Consider the following 22,580-nt stretch of genomic DNA (forward strand, 5'->3'; position numbering starts at 1 on the left):
TACAAGTTCATTTCCCCAGCTTCTTCCTGATATCCACACGGGCCGGCGGACCTGGCACACTAACGCTGAAAGGAAACTTCCTAGAGTCAGAGAAAGTGATTTTTGCATTTAGAAGGAAACACACCTGTTTGGTAGATATAATCACATGCAGATTGTAAATATAACTGGGAAAGCAAATTTGAAACTCTCTTATTTAGGCTAAAACTGTATTGTCCTATCCACAGGGAAAAAGTAGATGAAATTTAAACTTTAAATAAATTGTAAAGCAGAAACTTAAAAACAGCAAAGGGATTTATGAACTGCAAGTGAGAGAAAATGTTTGAAATTCTCATAAAGTTAAAGTGATTTTAACTGTGGTCTATATAATATCAGGTTTAATTTGGGAAATGGGCTGAACAGAAGGAAAATGACATTTTCTCGTGGATGCTAGTTTGCTTCTGCAAGAAACTTCCAGTGTGCTTCCTGGTAGATGGTAATGATTTGGAAGCAGCGGACTGCGCCCTTCAAGCTTGCTGTGTTCCTAGACAGTTTTGTGCTCCTCTATGATAGACTAGCCACTTTAGTGGTATTTGTTTGAGTTTGAATCCCAGCTGTTCTACTCACTAGCTATGTGACTTTGGGAAACTATTTAATCTCTTTCAGCCCCAGTTTTCTTATCTGTAATACAGACATATCTCACAGGAATTCAGTGAGGATTAAAGAGAGAAAACATAGAAGCACTTAAATAATACCTGGCAAAGAATAAAAGTTTATGACTATTTAGGGCAGCGGTTCTCAATCTGTGGGTCGCAACCCCTTTGGCGGTCGAACGACCCTTTCACAGGGGTCGCCTAAGACCATCCTGCATATCAGATATTTACATTACGATTCATAACAGTAGCAACATTACAGTTAGGAAGTAGCAACAAAAATAATTTTATGGTTGGGTCACAACATGAGAACTGTATTTAAAGGGCCAGAAGGTTGAGAACCACTGATTTAGGGTAAAAAAAAAAAAAATTACATAACAGTTTTATTTTACACTCAGTACAGAGAACAGAAGAGCTGAGGTTAGTGCTCTGCTATGCCATGAAAACGAAGTGTAAATTTCCCTGCTACAGAACACGGACACGTGATACTCAGATAATTACTGGTCCCTTTCTAGCTTTAATATCACAAAGTCTACTATTTATAAGCATCAAGATAGCCCTGGCCAGGTAGCTCAGTTGGTTGGAGCATCGTCTCGATATGCCACGGTTGTAGGTTTGACACCCAGTCAGGGCACATACAAGAAGCAACCACTGAATGCATGAATGGGTGGAACAACAAACTGATGTTTCTCTCTCTCAAATAAAAAAGAACCAAGATAGGTCATTTTCAGGCTTATTTCCTTTACAACAGAATTCAAGAAAGAACATATTCTTTATGGGCTCACCTGTGGAAGAATCGGGCCGACTACATGAATCCTCTCTTTAGAGCTGATCACAGTCAGACCCAGGGAATCCTTCGTCTCCCCACAACGCCATGCAACTTCATGTACAAGTAGGTAAACCTCTAGGACCTTACTGGGAAGGGGTATGAGCTCAGTGCCAGCGCTGTTTAATATTCAGGCCAAAGGGTAGGAAACACTGAGCTTCAGGGCTTTTTTGGACACAAAATACAACAAAGAAGGATGTTTTAATATCTGACCTGATTTTTTGCCAGTGTCTCCTCTCCCTTGACTTTCCCCTAAATAAGAAATTATCTTAGAAGTTCATGTTCTGTAATAATGGTATCTGTAAAACTGGTAAGTTCCAATTATTTAAAAGGTGGGGTTGGGGGAGAAAGAAAAGATGGATGGAATAAGCCAAGTATCTTGTCAGTTAAATGTAGACCAAGCCCTGTTCCAGGAACTGTGTATAAAACAATGAACGACCCTGTCTCTGCCCTGTAAGTACTTTTCTAAGTAAAGAGTGCACCCACGATATCCCCGATTCTCACTTGCATTCCAGTTTGCATTGTTGTGTAGGATAAAAAGGGGGACCATTCATTGCAAATGCAAATGTAAATTTTTGGTGGTTATGATAAAAACAAGCTAAATCCTCAAATTTAAAAGGTTCTTTTTCCAAGTTTACTTCAAAACAAAGAGCCATTTTCTTAAACCAAAAAATATAAAAAAGAAAATAGTAACATGTGGTACTTCGATCTACTTTAGAAAATTATATGCCTTCTAACTCAATTCATATATAAAATTCATGAATTTATTCTGTCCAAAAAAATTTACTGATCCCCCACAAGGAAAACATCAACATGAAATTAAGTAAGTGGCTTCTTGAGCCCAGAACTTGCACTTGGTGATTATTAGGACTGTGGGACTGAGGAATGGGAGATACCCGAGCGGCCTTGCGCCTGTGAATTCACAGTAGGACATGGTTGCATCATGGAGCTATGCTGTCCCTTCCAGGTTCTGGAGTGGCATGTACAACCGCTTTGAGAAGGGGCTGCAGCCCCGACAGTCGGTCACCGACTACCTCATGGCAGTGAAGGAGGAAACGCAGCAGCTGGAGGAAGAACTGGAGGCCCTAGAAGAGGTAAGACACACTTTCCTGACCATTGCTGCTCCATGGAAGCCTGTCAGGACTCAGGCTACGTGAAACGCAGCAACACAGACTTTCGTATTTTTAGCCAGCGGATAACCTGAAACACAACCCCTCCCGACCCCCCAGGTGAGCACCCAGAAAACTGGAGCCCAAACCTAAGCAGCACTGAATGTATTTCAGACATTCCGACATCTGGTTTGAGGCTCACTTCCACAGTGCGCCGAACTACTCAGCTGTTCCTACAATAGGTCAGGATTTTTTGTTACTGTTATTTGGGAGCACTAACATGAATTCTTTCTGGAGAATTAATTACTAGTACATAATGATATAAAAAATCCTGATGCTGGGGCTCCGAGCCTAGAGATTCCGACGGAGAATGTTTAGAGTGCCCTGAGACTGTCATAGGGCGGAGAGACCCTGAATTAAAGAACGTGTAGAATTAACAATGAGGCATAAGTTAGGTGTTTAGAATTTCGGAGTTGTGATAAAAGCCTTGCCATTCAAAGTCCACTCATGTCATCATTGGGTCAGTTTTATCTAGTCTTCCCAAAGATATCCAAGCTTTATGAAAAGCTGATGATTGTATTAATCTATTCCAGTATTCATATTAAAATACTAATAAAAAAATTACTTAACTCCCTAAAAGCACTGTAATTAAAACCTTTTTTCCTTATAACAAACTTCCTTAGCCTTACACATGAGATTTTCCCACACTCGTCTAACCTACCTTTTACACTTCATTCTCCACTACTCCCCTTGATCAAATTTAACCATTCTCTGCTTGTTATGCATAACTGACACCTTCCTTCCTTTTTCTACTCACTGTCCCTGCTGCCAGAATGCTCTAACCATCATGTCCAAGTTAAATTCCTTGTCCTGTGTATGCTCCCTCCTCCCTGCAGCTTCCTCTGATCTCTTCCCTCTAACCACAGCACCCCACCCTCTGAAGTAATTCCTGCCTCTTCTAAATTCCTACATTACAGGAACTCCGCCTCTACACAAAATTCCCTATAGCTGGATCTGTACCGCCTAGTACAGTACTTTTACACATAACCTAATATGAATGCTTTTTGAATGAATGATGTCTTCCTCACTGACATCAAAGGAAGAAAACTGGTAAAACGCATTCCGAACAATCCAAATGTCCATCGACTGATCAACGGGTAAACAAAATGTGGCATATAGGCATAGAAGGAAGGATGACTACTGACTACCAGGTGCTTTCCTGTTACTGTTTTTGCATTTTATAGAAAACAATGCTGAGGCAGGTATTACCATCCTTATGTTACAGATGACGAAACCAGGCCTCACAGGACCTAATTATTTTGTCCAAAGTCATAGTGTACCTTTGAACCCAAGTCCTTCTAAATCCCGTTCTTACCATGATACTCAGCTGGAAGGTAATGGTTACTAAAGGCATGCATATGTAAAAAAGATAAATTATTTATCATTTCCCCTGAAATTATTTCCTTTTTAGAGGCTGGAAAAAATCCAAAAAGTCCAGTTAAATTGCTCCAAAGTGAAGAGCAAGCCAGCTGAGCCCAGCAAACACCCGGGGTTCTCCACCTCAGACAACAGCGCGGCCAACACTCCCCAGGACTACAGTGGGAACATGAAGTCATTCCCATCCAGGAGCCCCTCCCAAGGCGACGAAGACTCCGCTCTGATCCTAACCCAGGACAACTTGAAAAGCTCAGACCCAGACCTGTCAGCCAACAGCGACCAGGAGTCTGGCGTGGAGGATCTAAGCTGCCGCTCTCCAAGTGGAGGGGAGTGTGCGCCCAGCGAGGACAGCGCCAAGGACCGGGACTCTGACGAGGCCGTGTTTCTAATGGCCTGAAGCTTCCCTCAAGCTCCAACATAAAGGACATGCAAGAAACACCTTCCAAAATAAGGGAACAGTGCAATTTAAGATAAAAAGTAACTCAAGAAATGGTACGTGTAATCGATAATTATAAAATATAGCAATGGAAAGGGGTGGCGGAGTCCAACTCTTAGTTTCCTTAGGTGTTGAAGAACAGGAAGTATACATTTTTTTTGTCAAATAAATATTAAGGGTATTATCCCATTTCGAAAATTATTCTAGTCTATGAAAGTTTTATTCACTACAGAACAATGAATGACCTCTAGCATCACCTAAGGTTATCTACATAAACCTTCCTGGTCACAGCATGTACCTGCTCAGCTCAAAAGTGCTCTGACCCTTTGCCTGCACGCCTGCTATCTTCATTTTTCCCACTTATTTCATTTCCTGATGCATATTTTATTTCCTAAAACATTTGACATTATCATCCTTCCTGCCTGTCATTAATACTTCTAACAACAGAGGGCAGTGTTGAGATGTAACCTTTTGATTAATAGGTATATTTCCGTAACTGAAGAGCTTTGTAATTGCTTCAGCTAATCTTTCAGGTTTCATGATCACTCTAACTTTTCCTTAGATAATATTTTTTGAATTGTTATAATAATCTTGTTGCTTTATTTTGGAATATCTTATTTCTCCTCACGTTTTAAAAAATGCTAACACTTATAACTCACTTTTTCCTCTAACACGGGTCAAATACCTAATAAAGTAGAAGCAACATTTCCTCTCTGGTTAGTATATATGAATTCAGAACCTATTAGCTTTCTTATTAACAAGCTCTGATTACTAGTCCAGAGACAATATTACCAAGAGTGTGGGTCAACCACCAGTGAAGTGTAACAGTGTAAAGTTAGTAGATAATTTTTTTTAAACATATAGTGTTATTGACTTCAGAGAGGAAGAGAGAGGGAGTGATAGAAACATCAATGATGAGAGAGAATCATGGATCGGCTGCCTCCTGCATGCCCCACACTGGGATCGAGCCTGCAACCCGGGCATGTGCCGTGACCGGGAATCGAACCATGACTTCCTGGTTCATAGGCTGACTGACACTCAACCACTGAGCCATGCCGGTCGGGCAGTAGGCAATATCTCAATGAGGGAAAATCCCAATTAAGAACTAGAGAATTTGGTTGTTTCTACTTAACCAGTGGAATAAGTTCTGCCACTTCAGAAACTGTACGTGGTTAACATGTTTTAAATTACACTGTTCCATCTCTGACTGCTGGAATTAGTTCTGTTTTACTAAAATGCCCATTTGAAGCAGAATTATTCCCCTGCCCGTTGAAATGGGACTTTACTGGGTGACCTTAACTTCTGAAGAAACATCTAGTGAAACAAAAGTTGCCTTGTTGGAGAGAGATAAATAACATATAAGAAGAAAATAGTATAGCCATAAAGTTACAAAAAGAGTCACTTAATTCCTGTTGCAGTAACAGAACCAAAATTCACACAGGCAGACTCAAATGCAGACTTTTTCTATCCTGGATGACTTATATAACCTATATCTGTGTTTTAAATGCTGACAGTGACGATTAAACTCCTCTTTTTAGTAACTGGGTTGTAAGGAGATTATCCAATACATTAATTTTGGAAGGAGAAACCAAGCTATGTTAACTGGTATAGAAAAAAAACTGGAATAGTTTAAAGAACAAACATATACGCCCTAGCTGGTTTGGCTTAGTGGATAGAGTTGGCCTGCGGACCAAAGGGTCCCGAGTTTGATTCCGGTCAAGGGCCCGTACCTTGGTTGCAGGCTCCTCCCTGGCCAGGCCCTGGTCAGGGTGCATGAAGGAGGCAATCAATCGATGTTTCTGTCTTTCCCTCTCTCTTCCACTCTCTAAAATATCAATGGAAAAATATCCTCGGGTGAGGAATAACAACAATAACAAAAAAGAACAAATATATTACGATGAATTATTTATGTGGCTGAAGAGACTATGTAAAAATTTTTTTTTGCTTTAGGTAAGCACCTAAACCAGTGGTTCTCAACCTTCTGGCCCTTTAAATACAGTTCCTCATGTTGTGACCCAACCATAAAATTATTTCTGTTGCTACTTCATAACTGTAATGTTGCTACTGTTACGAATCGTAATGTAAATATCTGATATGCAGGATGGTCTTAGGCGACCCCTGTGAAAGGGTCGTTCGATCCCCAAAGGGGTCGCGACCCACAGGTTGAGAACTGCTGACCTAAACCAGGTCTTACCTATATTTGTATAGTATTTCCACAATGCCTCATTCTTAGTAGGCGTTAAATGATATTACTGGATCAAATGAACTGACATCCTTGTAGAACGGCTGTGGTCTGCTGGTGTCTTATTCTGAGATCCACCTGGTATATAAGAAAACTACCTGTTGGCCAAAGATTGGGACCACTATGCCCTCCACTGCAGGGACCGCAGGGAAAACTGGAGCTCCACTGGCTAGAACAATAAGGAAAGGTTTCTGAATACCCCAAAGGCTCCGCCGTAACCTTAGAAGTGAGCTCACCTATCTATAAATCCGGAGTAGTTATTATTCCTTCCTCCTCTGGTCATTTTGAAGATCAAACGGCATACCCTAGCACAGTGTGAGGAAGACAGGCAATTAATAAAAGATCATTTCTTTATCCAAAGTCCATCTTTAAAGTCCATGTGAATACTAACTAGCCCTAAACACAGACCAAATATTAAACATATTTCAAGTCTAAACATAATTTTGTTTTTCTTAAAACTCTATTGCCAAAAATATTTTCTGGGTGAACAGAAAAATGAAGAAAAGACAAACTGTACTGTATGCTGGTGTTTGAAATGACAAGCACATTGGGATGAATTTTAAACAAAGTATACATTAGGTTGTTTTGTGATTGAGGTACTATCTACCAAGCCTCGGGTATACATTTTCTCATTAGCTTTTACAGCTATCCATTAACTGTGTTCATTCTGTAATATGGAATAGAGGCAAACTGCTGAACATAGTACCAGGTAAATGAAAAATTCAATTAAATTAACTATAAACTCAAACTCCTAAAATTAAATATTAATTTCATTTATTATTATAGTTTTTCTCTTATGAAAAGCTAACTCATAGTAAAGGTCAGAAAATTTCACTGACTTTCTAATTAGGTACAGATTTACTAATTATTAACAAAAGTTGTTTTTAACTGTAACATTAGTAATTTAGACAGCCTATTCTTATCCAACCACATCACATACTTCTATTAAAAATTTGCATGAAAGTTTATGTTGGACCAGTTTAAATAAAAGACAATTTTCTTCTATTAGGTGAAATATTTACCTGTATTGCTTCTTAAATGCATCTTTAGTTTTAAAAATAAAACAACAATATATAAACAGCTGGTTTATTCTTTTGGTTTATTATACGTATTAAAAGTTACTTTCTTGAGATGGCACATTGGCAGGTTTAATGTTTACTGACACCTGGAATATTTAAAAGAAATTGTTTTTGAAAGTTTGATTATCCAGAAAGAAAGAAGAAAAATAAGTCTTTCTACTGTTGAAAATAGTAATTTTTCATAAAAGGCTGAGAGGGAAAAAATCTACACCAACCATTTTTGATAAAGAAACGAGGCATTTCAAATTAAAAATACAAATTTAAATGAAGTAATTTTATAAAATATTGAAACTAGCCAAAATTACATGCATAAGTAACCAATAAGAGAGGAGCAGTGGAACTTAAATATGATAGGATTTATCAATAATAAATAAACATTTTTAGTGCAAATAGCGCAGAAAAATTTCTCAAAGTCAAGATCAGAGCTATCATTCTGATGTGTACAAAATCGGTCTTAGTTCTGTATACAATCTATACAGTATATCTGTGAAGTCAGCTGCTGTGATGAAGTGCCAATCTGCAAATCATAAATATAAATGTGCTTAGTTATGTGTCCCATTCCTCTTGCAGCAGTTCATGTATTCAGGAAAATCTAGAAAGAAAAGAAATTTTAAAAAACCTAAGAAATGTTCATCCCAGTAAGATCTACCTATAAAGATAACTTGACCACGAGGGAAAGAGGTGGGAAAGGATTCTAGCATGTTCATCTAAGTAAGCAACTGCTCAGTGCCCGTCGTTTTCTCAAGCTGTGAGAAAGGCACACTTGATATTAATTTTCAACCCTTGCCCTGGCCGATGTGGCTCAGTTGGTTGGGAGTTGTCTAGTGCAGCGGTCGCCAACCGGTGGTCCATGAGGTCCAAAAGGTTGTCAACCGCTGGTCTAGTGCACCAAAAGGCTGCTGGTTCAATTCCTGGTCAGGGCACATGATGGGGTTGTGGGCTCGGTCTCTGGTAGGGAGTCTGCAGGAGGTAGCAGATTGATTATTTTATATCAATGTTTTTCTCTCTCTTCCTCCCTCATCCTGCCTCTCTCTCTAAAAATCAGCATAATTTGTAAAATAAGGTGTAACAATACAATGCTGGCCCTAATCTTAAACACAACTACATTGAGAGAAGGGTGTCCTAGAGATCAGAAATGCCCATGATTTCCCTCCCTGTAGTCTGTTCCCTCTTTTAGGGGCTCTCCTATGCTCCCTTCCTCAAAGTCCACTCCTTCAGCCCAGCTGAGTGGGCAGAGGACCACACGACACCAATCTCCAAGCCAAACTGCTGAGGTCAGGATGGATACCACCCATCCCAGCCAATCTCTTTCCCAGGGATTTGTAGTGAGACCCCTGTCAGTCTCCACTGGCTGCCTGAACTGTTGATGGAAGGGTGTGAGGAAGAGGAGCTGCTTTCGTTAGTGTGGCCTTTAGTCATGTTTTCACTCTCTGGTGACTGAGCTGTACTTTCTTGTACTTAGTTCTACAAAGTATCCCAGCATTACCCAATAACACAGCTTTTTAATTGTCAGGGTGGGAATTAATTCTTACAACCAAATCATTCCCTGCCAAGACAGATGGAGAAGAAAAGGAAGGGTGTCCTGAGATCAAGTGAGAGCATGAACAAAGTCATGGTGTAGACAAAAGAACATGACACATGAGATAGCATAAGGGAAAAATGGAAAATTAAAATGGATAATCTCAAATATGTGGCAGATTACAGAAGGTTTAAAACTAGAGAAAAATTTGTCACTGATACCGCCATTGCTAGGGGCCCATTATAGGTTCTAGCATAGAGAAGTTAATCATGAAGTAGTATTTTAAGAAGATTAGTCTGTCAGTCCTGTGCAGGAAGGAGAAACCCTGGCCAGGGAATTGGCCAGAATGTTATTGGAAAAATCCTCATGAGATGGAAAGGAGACAGAACAGAAGTTCATTTTAAAGGAAGCAAAGACAAAGGAAACTAATGAGGATATGGTATACTTCACACACCAGCTGAGAGAAAGGAACCAATTATAGTTTACAATACATCAGTAGTTATCAGATGTTGAAAAAAAACTTTTCATTTAAGCTGACATCATAGTGAGAAAATATCCAGAAGATTTTTATTGGCTATATGCTTATGTATGTAACATTATGCTTAACATATAATGCAAAATATTCTATATGTTACATAGCATAAGAGCTATAATGATGGTGGCATGCTTAAAGCTGGCTCAACAGGCAGTGGTAAGCAACACTTCAGTGAAAGAATAGTCAGGCAATAGGCTTGAGACATAAGCCTTCTGGAATGCAACTTACCTATGAAGCATGAAACTGGCTGTGCATTGCTATCACCTGCTGAAGTTTCTCTTCCTTGGCTCTTCTACAGTGGCAAATCTAGAAGATATTTAAAATATCAGTCACTTCTCCAACCATGTGCCTACTCCTTCCTACATTATGACAGAATTCTATGTAGGATTCTTTTAACCTGTTGACACTTACATTTTGATACTTAAGGCAGTTCAGAATTTAAGAATTAAAAATTAATTTTGTTTGGCAGATAACCTTTACCTATAAACTTCCAGAATGTAAAACAACTGAATCTTTGTCAGTTCTGATTATATATCAATATCCGTGTTTTTAAAATATGAAAATAAATCCTACCATTGTTAACCAGGAAGGTTAACAAACAAACACTTCAAGGTGCAGTTATATAGTACCAACGAACAACAGATGAAAAATCAATGCCTTACTAATGCTACAGCCATAGTTGTTAATGTCCCTGAATTTCAATTTTCTCTCATGGGAAATGGGGTAATAAAACCTGCCCCACCCTCCTTAACAGAATAGGCATATATATAGCACATATTTTACAAAGTTTAGTAACAAAAGGTTATTTTTAAAATGTGATGTTTCAGAGAAATTAGGTAAATATAAAGGACTTTATTAAAGGGCAAGCAGACTTTGATTTTTCTTTAAATATAATGGAAATACTAGTAATCATCAAACAGAAGTTATTCCAGAATGTTCTTAATAACATTTAAAAAATTAATCTCTATAGCTCATTCTCCTAGAATAACTGGAAACAAGTCATTACAGGAGAATATTACAACTATTAAGCACAAACTTAAAGCTAATTTACTAGCTTTACTTCAGAATGACATACTATCAGTTCTAAAAAAGAACCATTATTTGATTTACCTGCTGTGTACTCACAAGCAGAAGGTTTAAAGTGATAGAAGGATGCTGCTATCTTTCTCAAAGAGGCTCTTCCAGTTTGCTTTCATGGCACTCAAAACCCCAGCTCAGTAATGTGCTAACATTTTTTTACTTATGAATATACTTAATTTGATATTACACTGTCACTTGTCCTAACCGAAGAATATTACATACTGTTCTCTTTTCCATGAAGTTACTGAGAAAATCATCTATTTCAGTTTTTCCCTCCAAGAAATCTTCAGCAACATTATCAGATTCTTCCTCAGCTTCATGTGCAGCTACTTTTAATCTTGCCTGTAGGGCACTTGCACTACAGCTCTGAAAAAGAAAATCAAGTATTATGTTAGTTCACAATGACCAGAAAAACTCCTTAGAGAGAAAGAACACAAGGCAGAGGGAGGGAGAAGCAATTTGTTATATGCCTTACATAGGCTCTTTTTGGGGAAATCTGCTACCACCCATGTCCTCAGTTTTGGATATGGGGGTAGATACCTAACACGAGAGAGACCAAGCCATTGGCTGCAAACTCTTAAATGAAAGAACCTGGGCAAATCACTGTCCTCTCTTAGAGAGTCAGCAATCAGATCACTGTGGTAGGCATCCTCTAAGATGATCCCCAATGAGCCCCAACTCCCGATTTCCCTGCCCTTGTGTAATCCTCTTTCCCATCAATGTGGGCTGGACCTAGTGACTCACTTCTAATGAATAAAACATGACAAAAGTGATGGGATTAAATTTAACCAAAGAGGTGAAAGACTTGTACACTGAAAACTGCAAAACACTGCTGACAGAAATTGAAGATGACATAAAAAAGTGGAAAGATATTCCGTATTCATGGATGGGAAGACGTGATTATTGTCAAGAAGACAATTATTACCCCAAATGATCTAGTTTTAATGCAATCCTTACCAAAATCTCCACGGTTTTTTTAAATTTTTTTGCAGAAATAGAATAAGTTCTGCTAAAATTCATTTAAGCTCAGGAGACCTCAAATAGCCAAAACAATCTGGAAAATGAACAAAGTTGGAGGATCCATACTTCCTGATTTCAAAACTTACTACAAAGCTATAGTAATCCAAACGGTGTTATACTGACAAGAAGAGACATATAGACCAATATGCAATAGCAAGCCCAGAAATACACCTTCACATACATGGCCAAATATTTTCTAAAGGTGCCAAGACCACTCAATGGAGAAAGGACAGTCTTTGACGACTGATGCTGGGCAAACTGGAGATCCACATGCAGAATCAACGAACCCTTGCCGTACTTCATGTAAAATTCACTCAAAATGGAACTAAATGAAGGAACTAAAGCTATTTAGTAATAAAACATCCCTCAGAGAACTGGGGGAATAATGGGCAATACTGGTATATGTCAATAGCTCAGTGCAATGTAAAACACATAATGATAGCTCAATGGTAGTTGTTTCTTTTATTCTAAAGAATGACCATTTCTGAAATCCATTATAAATTTATATTCTCCTTTACCATCTTTTTTTATTTTGCTGTTGTTTTATTTCTTTTTTATGTTTTATTACATTGGCTTTACCTTCTCAGAACTCCTGATTTTAAAAACACCAGAATATTATTAATTATGATGTTAGTTACTAATATGAGATATAAAGATTATGAACTCTATTTTCTTTTACTTTTAGAGATTTTTTAAAAATGAGTTTAACTTATAAAATGCTTTTCATTTTTCATATAACCAGATTTCTAGCATAAAATTTATTTGTGGTGAATTATACTTTATACTTTTATATATTTTTCTATTTGCTCACTTTTCATTTAAGGCATCCTATATAATAAAAGGTAATATGCAAATTAACCATCACTCCATCACAAAGATGGTGATGCCCATAGCCACAAGATGGCAGCGCCCAGTCCACTCAGCCCTGCCAGAGTCCCCCAGTCCCGGGGGGGTGGGGGTGGGGTGGGGGGTGGGCCGCAGCCGCTGAGAGTGGGCAGCGTGAGCGGCCTGGTGGAATGCCTGCTTTGCCGCCACAGCGACGAAGCAAGCGTTCCACCCCGGTGGCCGGCCGCGGAGGGCCTCTAGGCAGCGGGCATGGAGCAGCCAGGGGGCGCGAGTGGGGGTGCAGAGGGGAACAACGAGGCAAGCGTTCCGTGCCCAGCTGCAGAATGCCTCTGGCCAGGCCGGGCACGGAACACTTGCGTTGTTGCAGGCTGGGCTGAGGAGACCGCCCCCCCCCTCTACCCCCCCACCACCACTCCCCCCAGAAGCTTACAAGTGAGTCTATAGTTAAAGTTTATTGCAAGCGTTAAGCTGGCTTTATAATAACTTTCCCAGAAAAGTTATTTATGGGGATTTTAATATTTTTCTTTTTGGAGCCAAATATGCTCTTGCATGAGCACAAATAACTTATAATGCTGCATAATTGAGGGCTGTTCATCAGCATCTAAAGGCTTTATAAAGTCAGACACCTAATAAATGCTTTCTGATAAAAACGAAAGTAACAATGTGGCTGACACACATTAAGATAAAAATTTCTTATGGTAAATACAAAGAGCTAAACAATCTTACCTCACTAAGTTCATGCTGTCTTTGCATCTTCTTTTCAAAAGTAGATTTCATTTGTGTAAGTAATTCATACTAAAAGAGAAAATAAAAATGCTGTTTTCTTGTATTTATAAATTACATGAATTTCTTCACAATGAGCACCAACTCACCTTCTCTAAAACAGTTTGTCTTTTGGCTTCCAAGCTGGGCTCCAAAAGCAGATTTTTTCCTGTAAGATAAAAATCTGGTTTATTTCTAGGTAAAGGTCACATTTTTCTCAGGAAATTTAACAAGTAAAGGAAGACATACTTGCAAGCTCCTCAATACTTTTTACTAAGTCGTCCTTGTCAGTAATAATTTGTTTTAGTTGAGGCAAAGTAAGAAACTGTTCTAGTAATATCTCCTCTTGTTCATTCATATTTGTAAGTTGTGACACACTAGAAACAGAATAGACAATGTGTTAATGACTATCAATAATCTAGTTTTTCTCCATTATGATAAAAATTCACTATTTTTCAGTTATCCAGCTGAAGGGTTCTAAATAATTTTGGATGCACACACATGGCAAACTATAACCTTCAAAACAAATATAACATCAACCACATGGATAATAAAGTAGTCTGAATGTAGTGTCAAATCACTGTAGGACTATATAAAGAGTAGGCTGTATGAACAGTCACAACCTCCCAATTTTAGCCTCAGTGCCTTATTTAGCTAACAGATATGTGGCTATCACAATAAAAAATGCATATATTTATGTGTATGTGAGCAGGCATAGAAGGTTAAGCCAAAATAAAAACTAAATATCCGTAGGGTGAAAAAGGCACTTGGATAGGGATGGCACCTAAACCTTTCTGAACATATCTTTTACTTTTGACTACAGATCCATATAAAAGCAATGCATGATTAAAAATCTAAATTCAATATTAAAGAAAAAAGCTGTCTCTTAAAATTCAAAGCAAACTTTTTCTAAGTTACATAATCATCCAGAAAAAGTATTATTTGAAGCCCTAACCAGTTTGGCTCAGTGGATAGAGCGTCGCCCTGCGGACTCAAGGGTCCCAGGTTCGATTCCGGTCAAGGGCATGTACCTTGGTTGCGGGCACATCCCCAGTGGGAAGTGTGCAGGAGGCAGCTGATCGATGCTTCTCTCTCATCGATGTTTCTAACTCTCTATCCCTCTCCCTTCCTCTCTGTAAAAAATCAATAAAATATATTAAAAAAATATATATTATTTGAAGAGAAAAAATAGTATTTGGCTGTACATTTCTGGTGTGGTATATCCTGAAGAAAAAAAGAAAGTGTAAAACACCCACAAAATCTTATCCTACATTCAGTAGTCATATTAATAATATTGGTATTATTTTTTTACATTCAGTAAATATTTATTGAACATATAAATGAAATAATTTTCACAAGAATGTAAATCACATAAGAGAAAGGACATTGTTATCCTGGTAACTAATGATCATTCCCAGCATCTAGAAAAATCCCTGGTACATACTAGTCATTCAATAAACACAACCTACAAAACATAAAAACTGATTTATAAAATTTCCCAATTAAGACAACCACAATTTAGAAATAGTGAGGATTTAAAAATATTTTTATTTAATATGGATATGACAGTGATGATCTGTTTTGTATTTACAAATACAACAGACAACAAATACCAATGTTATTCTCCAAGTCATTTACCTTAGTTCGGAGAGTTCGGGAAATTCATCAGGGACATCTGGCATCCTGTAACCAAAACCATTCTGGCTTATCTAAAGAGAGTTTGAAATGGTATTATATTCCAGCCATCTTTTCAACTGCTCCTGTTCTCATTATCACATCTTTATCTTTGCACTTTACACTGTCCTTACTCTCCCCGCTTTTTTTTCTGTATTCTTTTCAGTTACTGTTTTTGTTTTGTTTTGTTTTTTTGCGGGGGAGGGAGGTGATCATGTGAGTACCTTCTTAGCTCTCTTTCTTGGGCAAAGTACAGGCTATAAAATAAATCTCTTAAGTATATCTGTGACAAGTGTGGAGAATTATATGTGAATTTCATTGAAATATATGAATAAAGTTACCTCAAATGAAAGGAATTAAGTATAGGAGAACATTAATAAGTTGACAAAAGTCTGAATAGTTACATGACTAAGTTCGGTGAGACAGTAGGGCAGGTAAGAAACAGTATCCATCATTTGAATATCGATGACTTTAAAATTGAAGACTCATGAAAAGTTATAACTTTGTTTTACTATTAATTGTGGCTTGTTCATAATATTCATTAATACAATGATAAAAGATTTTGGAAAACAAAGTCCACTTGGGTCTATATTCTAAATTATTACAAACACTACAACTAGTAAAGCTAGATATAATGTTTTATAACATTTGAGTATTACTATGGGTGATATTCACTAAAGGTTAAAAGTGAAGGTTTTAAATCCCTTTATATGTTGTATGCACAAATATTAGTCTCTTATCTCAGAAAACTCCCACATGGCAATAGTTACTAGCTTAATTAAGGAAGAGAATTTTTAAACCAATTGGACACTTGAAGCCCTTAGTATGCTATGGCAGACCCTCCACAATCTGCTTCTCCTACATGGTCATTTCTTGTGCCTTTGCCTAAGTCCTATATGACAGCCAGAGAGATCTTTTACAGGCAGCTTCACAAATACACCATCTGGTAATGCCTCCATGCCTCTGCTAATGCTGCTGCCTCTTCAGAGAATGCTTTATATAACCACTTGTCATCCAGGCAAATTCATTACCATGTATCAAAATCTAGCCTCAGGCATAAATTCATTCACTCATTTATCTGCCTCATTTTAACTGAGCACCTAATATCTGTATCGGGGTTTAAGGCACTTAAGAATAAAGTTATGAAAAAACAAATTCACATTTTCCTTCTAAGCTCTACCTTGGTCCCTAGCAGCACTGACCATTCCCTCAATTGTGTCTTCAACATAACTTCTGACTATGTCTTCTACTCTATTGGAAGTTCCTTATTTACAATTATTTGATATGTTGGTGACCTCTCTGAATTTGTTAACTGAGTTGAAAATGTGATCTAATCTTTTTTATCTTTTGTGCCTACCTTAGTGGCTGGCACAAGGAGACATATAAATAATTTAATAAATGTTCATTAAATTAATGTTTCAAGGTAAAATATCAGTAATTGAAGATACCAACCTGCACTGAAGTGTCTGCTGTGGGAACAGGTAATGGCAGATTTGAAAGGATGCCAAATGAAGGAGCAGCAGGTTTGGCTGTTGTATAATTTGTTGTTGATGAAGAAACAGTGTCAGTAACAGATAAAGAACTGACAGTCCTGTTAGCTTCTTGTGGGGGAAATGGAGGAAGAAATGGAAAGCCCTGAGAAGCATAGGAAGGCATCCCACCTGGGTTACTGTATAGGCTAAAGAGAAAGAGAAATATTAGATTAGAAGTTAGGGTTAATTGTAAAATTATTCCTAAATTTTCAAGTAACAATTGTCATATGTTACAGATGGAATCCGTTTATGGCAGATGACACTTGTTATGACTGAATTAAATATTATAATAATTTGATAAAATATAAACACTCCCCGCCCAAAAAAAAGAAAATTTTGGTTTCCATGAAGAAGAAAAATGTTTTAGAAACCATACAAGTTCAACTTCTCAACAGAAGCAAATAGACGGGCCATATTTAAGTTTTAAGCATTCCACTGGCAACAGTCAATATCTTCATAGAGAGAATGGTAAATAACATTTAATTCAGAAAATTTATTCAAGTGAAGGTTGCTTAGTAACTTTCACTGTATTAGAACAAATATGATTTAAAGTCAAGACTGATTTTCTAGGGGGGTGAGGAAATGTTCTAGGGGGTGCGAGTGGCCGGGAGAGGTCAATGGGGGCGCGGGGGAGGAGACACATGTAATACTTAAAACAATAAAGAATTAAAAAACAAACTGATTTTCTAGAAAATTTTAAAGAAAAATTAAATGTGTAGATGAGTTGCTAAAAATGTTAATATATAAAGATACAATGTGGGTTCTTATTCAAGATGGTGATGTAGGAAGATCCTGAACTCACTTCCTCTCATGAACACACAGAATCTGTAAGCTACATATGAATAATTTCTTCTGAAAGAAATCCTAAAAACTGACTTCTATACATCAAGCAAATAAGAAAAAAATAAAGACATCAAAATGGGTATGAGAGGATGAGATACAATCTTGCCATAAATCACACCCTTGGCAAGGCAACCGTAATTGGGAGGAAACTCAAAACCCAAAGTTTCTCTCCAAGGAGCAAAGTGTTTGAGCTCCACAACTTTTAAAACCAGCCCCATGAAGATGAGCCTCTAAACATCTAGCTTCGCACACCAATGGGACTGGCATCCACCAGCTCCCCAGAGCTACAGCAAACTGAGAATCAGTTACTGAAGCATCTGGTGCACCGGCTTTTTCTGTCTGCTATTCAGGAGATGCCGTTGATCACCTGGCTCGGAGGCCAGGGAGCTGGAGCTCCTGGGGCCAATAGAATTGCAGTAGTTACGGAGACCACTACCCCTAGGGCCCTGTACAGACAGCAGGAACACCCCCCAACCCCACCCCAGTCTTTCTATGAAAGTGGCCTATTTGCTTGTGCAGGAACTTCGGCATGAGGGGCCGGTTTCAGGTTTGGCATATATCTAGAGGCTAACAAAGGTGCTCTCAGGGAACATGGGTGGCAGACGCCATCTTGCACTTTCCCTTTGCCTCTCTACAGCTTGCTGGTATTTCCCAGAAAGGAGATTATACACTTACCTAGAGCCAGACTTTTAAGACTGTCTCCAACAGGACACTTCTAAATTGCCTGGATGTTGTGGCCAGTGGGACTTAAGCTTGTGTCCCACAGGACAGTATATATTTGCATACTTTAAAAGCTGCTACCACCCAGAGCCTGGGAAGCAGGAAGGAACTGGCACACCCTGAACTACTGTTAGCTCTTAAAAATATAATAGACTGCTTGAATAATCACAAAGGTTTGAGTCATTCAAGAGATAGGGCAAGGTTCATCTCCTAGTCCAATCGTCAAGACTGGGGGAGGAGACTGTTTTATCTCATGATAGAAACCAACACAAAGAGTCAAGCAAAAATAAAGAAACAAAGTCTATGTTCCAAACCAAAGAAAAAGATAAAACCTCAATAATGGAGATAATTTACCTGATAAACAGTTCAAAGTAATGGTTAAGAAGTTGCTCAAAAGAATGGTGGACCAGAGTGAGAACTTTAACAAAGAACTAAGAAATGTAAGAAAGTACCAAACAGAAGTCATAGAGCAGTGGTTCTCAACCTTCCTAATGACGCGACCCTTTAATACACTTCCTCATGTTGTAGTAACCCCCAACCATAAAATTATTTTTGTTGCTACTTCATAACTGTAATTTTGCTACTGTTATGAATCGTAAATATCTGATATGCAGGCTGTATTTTCATTGTTACAAACTGAACATAAAGCATAGTGATTAATCACAAAAACAATATGTAATTATATATGTGTTTTCCGATGGTCTTAGGCGACCCCTGTGAAAGGGTCGTTCGACCCCCAAAGGGGTCGAGACCCACAGGTTGAGAACCGCTGTCATAGAGCTAAAGAATATGATAACTGAAGGGGAAAGTAAACTGGAGGGGTCCAACAACAGGCTGGGCGAAGCAGAAGAAACGATCAGAGCTCAAAGATTGAGCAGTTGAACTAAGCCAATATGAGAAGAAAAAAGAACGAAAGAAAGTTGTGAATGAAAATGGAGCTCTGGAATAAATTTGACAAGTTCAGTGACTAAAAGTAATCTCAAGGGTAAACTGGTCATAAATTCCTAACTGGGCAAGAAGTGTTGGTGGAGAAATGAGAATCCTATGCAGTGTTGGTCATACAAAGTGGTGCAGCCACTTTCTATTACCAAAGTATGGAGGTTCCTCAAAAAATTAAAAATTGAACTTCCAAATTCGTAAGTCATAAGAAAAAATAATGACAAATTCTATGATATTAAAAAAAAACACCACAACAAACAAACCTCTACACAACAAAGCCCATTATAAGAAAAGACAAATAACAAACTGGGGAAATTTTTTAAACTCATCACAGACACAGGGATAATTGACCTAATATATAAAGAGTTCCTACAAACTGATAAAGGATTAACAACCTAATAGCAGAATGGAGACTAGGAAACAATACACAAGTTGGGGGAGAGGGGGTAGCAAAATGGAGAATAGGACAGAATACACAAGTTGGGGGGGGGGCAATATCTAAATCATAGAAAAAGGTGGTCAACTTTACTGGAATAAGATAAATACAACTAAAATTATACAAACATTTTCTTCTTATAAATTGGCAAAGATTGATTCTGGTAATATACTACACTGGCAAAGGATATATGTATAGGAGTAGAAGTTACTACTCTACTACTCTGTAGGGCAATTTTGCAGTGTTTGTCAAAATTACGAATATGAATACCACTTTGAGAATATATCCAACAAATATACTCACATTTGGGTAAATTATATTTTTAAAGTTATTCCCTGCAACACTGAGGACAAAGAGGGTGGGCCTTTTAAGAAAGACTGGAAACAACAAAACTATCCATCAGTAAGAATCTTATATAGCTCTGGCTGGTTTTGCTCAATGGTTAGAGCATTGGTCTGCAGACTGAAGGGTCATGGGTTCAATTCCGGTCAAGGGCATGTACCTTGGTTACAGGCTTGATCCCCAGCCCGGTCAGGGAGTGTGTGGGAGGCAACCAATTGATGTGTCTCTCTCACATTGATATTTCTCTCTCTGTCTCTCCCCCTCCCTTCTACTCTCTCTAAAAAAAAACAATAGAAAAAATATCATTGGGTGAGGATTAACAACAACAAAAGGAATCTTGTATAAATAAATTATAGTACATCCATAAACCAAACACTTTGCAGCCATAAGGAAGAATGAGTAAATGCTTTATATACCAACATGGGACGCTCTCTCCAAATCATATTATTTGAAGAAAAAAAAAAGAGTAAGCTAATAGCATGCTACCATTTGTATAAAAAGAAGGAAATAAAATACTACATGCACATATTTCCTTGTATATGCATAAAATCTTACTGTATTTTGAATTCTATATATGTTTGTATGAATTCTATACATACACAGCCAAATGAACAACTCTGAGAAGAAAAACTAAGTTTCCAGGGAAACAGAAATGGCAGGGTGACTTTTTTAAAATATGTTTTTATTGATTTTAAAGAGAGGAAAGAGAGGGAGAGATAGAAACATCTATGAGAGAAAAACATCAACATCGATGGGTTGCCTCCTGCACACCACCCATGCTGGGGATCAAGCCAGCAACCCAGGAATCGAACCAGCAACCTCCTCATGCATTGGGTAAACACTCAACCACTGAGTGAGCCATACCAGCCAGGCGGCAGGGTGACTTTTCACTTCATATTCTTTTATACTTTCTGAATTTTAAGCCAAGTGACTATATTATTGATTGAAAAAAATGAAGTTAAAAACATTTTGAAATAAACTTATTTACTTCAAAGGATCTCTCATCTTTATCTTAAAAACTTACTTTTATCTATAGGTATATTAGTGAGTTATATATAGATACGTTCTTTAGAAACAACATGATCAACATGACAGAATATTTTTACTATTCTTGAATGAATCTTAATAATTCTGAACCATTTTGCTTTATTTTGACCCCTTTGATAGATACAACCTATAAAATAATCTAGGAGATGCATCAAACTTCCTTTTTAATAATGTGCACTTTAGCATAGGACAGGGGGCGGGGCGGGGCGGGTTGGAGGGGGTAAATGAGGGATAAGGGGGAACAACTATAATGTAATACTTTCAACAATAAAGAATGTTTTTAAAAATTTGAAATAAAGTATACCAGCTCATATTAAAAAATAATAATAATGTGCACTTTATCATAGAACTTATGTAAAAGGAGAGCAAGTAAACTTGTTGGCTTCTATTTTCAGATAAGATGAATGATGAGTTAACATCTAGCCCTATCCTAACAGAAGACAGGAAATAATGTTTTTAGATAAAGAATATCAGTGAGGCTCATGACTCCAGGACACAGACCAGAGGCAAAGATGAGAGCTAGGGCTGATGGACATAATGAACCTGATAATCTAGCTATGCAGATGTCCGGGCACAAGATGTCACTGCCACTTGACTTGTGAACAAAATGACGTTCTTTAAAATTAAACAGAAGGACTGGGCGATAAATACAATAACTATTCTGAAAAGTAAAAAAAAAAAAAAAAAGCAACAGGAAGTTGCACCATCATGCAGTTTCAGAATATCGAAGATATAAAAAAATGTTATATAAATCAGAAATCAAAATGGCATTGGACATCTTAGCACCAATAGCCTATATTTAGACAATAGAGGAATGCTTTCAAAGTGGAAAAAACACTTCAACTTAGAATTTGAACTGCACCAATTATTAAGTGTAAGTGTATATTAAAGACATTCGCAGATTTAAAAAAAAAAGTCTCAAAATTTATCTTCCAAGCATCCATGTTGTAATTTACAAAAATGTTCACAGCATTATTTCTGGTCCTATATGGCCTTGCAGAACCAGGCCACTCCACTATCTAGAAGAAAAGGCGATTTTTCTCCCCTTGCATCTGGTCAAGTTTTTGCAACTGCCTCAACAAATCAAATGTAGCAAAAGTGAAGGACTTCAGCAACTAAGTCATTATGGCTTTCTCATAGCTCGCTCTCAGGATGTTCACGCTAGAACACCAGCCATTATGTTGTGAGGGAGCCCAGCACACATAAAGGTAACATCTAGGTATACCAGCTGACACCTCCAGGTAAGGCCTCTGAGGGGAGCCTCCTTATGATGAACGAAGCAGATAAGAGCTCACTCTGATGAACTCTTTCTGAGCTGAATACAATAAATGTGCTCATTGTTTTAAACCACAATTTTGTGGCTAATATGTTATGAAGCCTTAATAACCAGAAAAGATTTTAGCACGTGGAAGTGGACTGCTGCTATGACAAAAAAATCTAAACCATGAGAGTGGCTTTGGGACTAACCAGAGTTTGTGAAAGCTAGATGTACCCTCAGGAGAGTGTAAAAGACTGCAGGGCCTCAAA

The 22,580-nt window shown here is 37.9% G+C and overlaps 2 protein-coding genes across 7 annotated transcripts in view; one reads left to right on the plus strand and one right to left on the minus strand.

The window, feature by feature from the left end:
• MTMR7 (myotubularin related protein 7) overlaps window positions 1–4,638 on the plus strand; it is a 140,249-nt gene extending 135,611 nt beyond the window's left edge. The window contains exons 12-14 of the mRNA XM_023761188.1: window positions 1,381–1,521; window positions 2,423–2,549; window positions 4,036–4,638. Of these exons, the coding sequence (XP_023616956.1) occupies window positions 1,381–1,521; window positions 2,423–2,549; window positions 4,036–4,398 (631 nt within the window). The 3' untranslated portion in view covers window positions 4,399–4,638. The remainder of the gene's footprint in view (window positions 1–1,380; window positions 1,522–2,422; window positions 2,550–4,035) is intronic.
• Window positions 1–22,580, minus strand: part of VPS37A (VPS37A, ESCRT-I subunit) — a 36,815-nt gene that overhangs the window by 10,275 nt on the left and 3,960 nt on the right. The window contains exons 4-13 of one of the 6 annotated variants that reach the window (XR_002831346.1): window positions 16,647–16,872; window positions 15,159–15,229; window positions 13,770–13,897; window positions 13,631–13,704; window positions 13,485–13,553; window positions 11,115–11,258; window positions 10,041–10,118; window positions 6,916–6,984; window positions 4,264–4,440; window positions 2,201–2,540 (exon numbers count right to left, since the gene is read on the minus strand). Coding sequence is in view for 3 of the 6 variants with exons in the window: in XM_023761191.1 (XP_023616959.1) it covers window positions 10,041–10,118; window positions 11,115–11,258; window positions 13,485–13,553; window positions 13,631–13,704; window positions 13,770–13,897; window positions 15,159–15,229; window positions 16,647–16,872 (790 nt within the window). In the remaining 3 variants the exon portion in view is untranslated. Of the gene's footprint in view, window positions 1–2,200; window positions 2,541–4,263; window positions 4,441–6,915; window positions 6,985–7,751; window positions 8,378–10,040; window positions 10,119–11,114; window positions 11,259–13,484; window positions 13,554–13,630; window positions 13,705–13,769; window positions 13,898–15,158; window positions 15,230–16,646; window positions 16,873–22,580 lie in introns of those variants that run through there. The other 5 variants (XR_002831345.1, XR_002831347.1, XM_023761191.1 and 2 more) reach the window with 5 other exon arrangements.

The sequence above is a fragment of the Myotis lucifugus genome, unplaced genomic scaffold (genome assembly GCF_000147115.1).
Source record: "Myotis lucifugus unplaced genomic scaffold, Myoluc2.0 scaffold_201, whole genome shotgun sequence".
Classification (NCBI taxonomy): Eukaryota; Metazoa; Chordata; class Mammalia; order Chiroptera; family Vespertilionidae; genus Myotis; species Myotis lucifugus.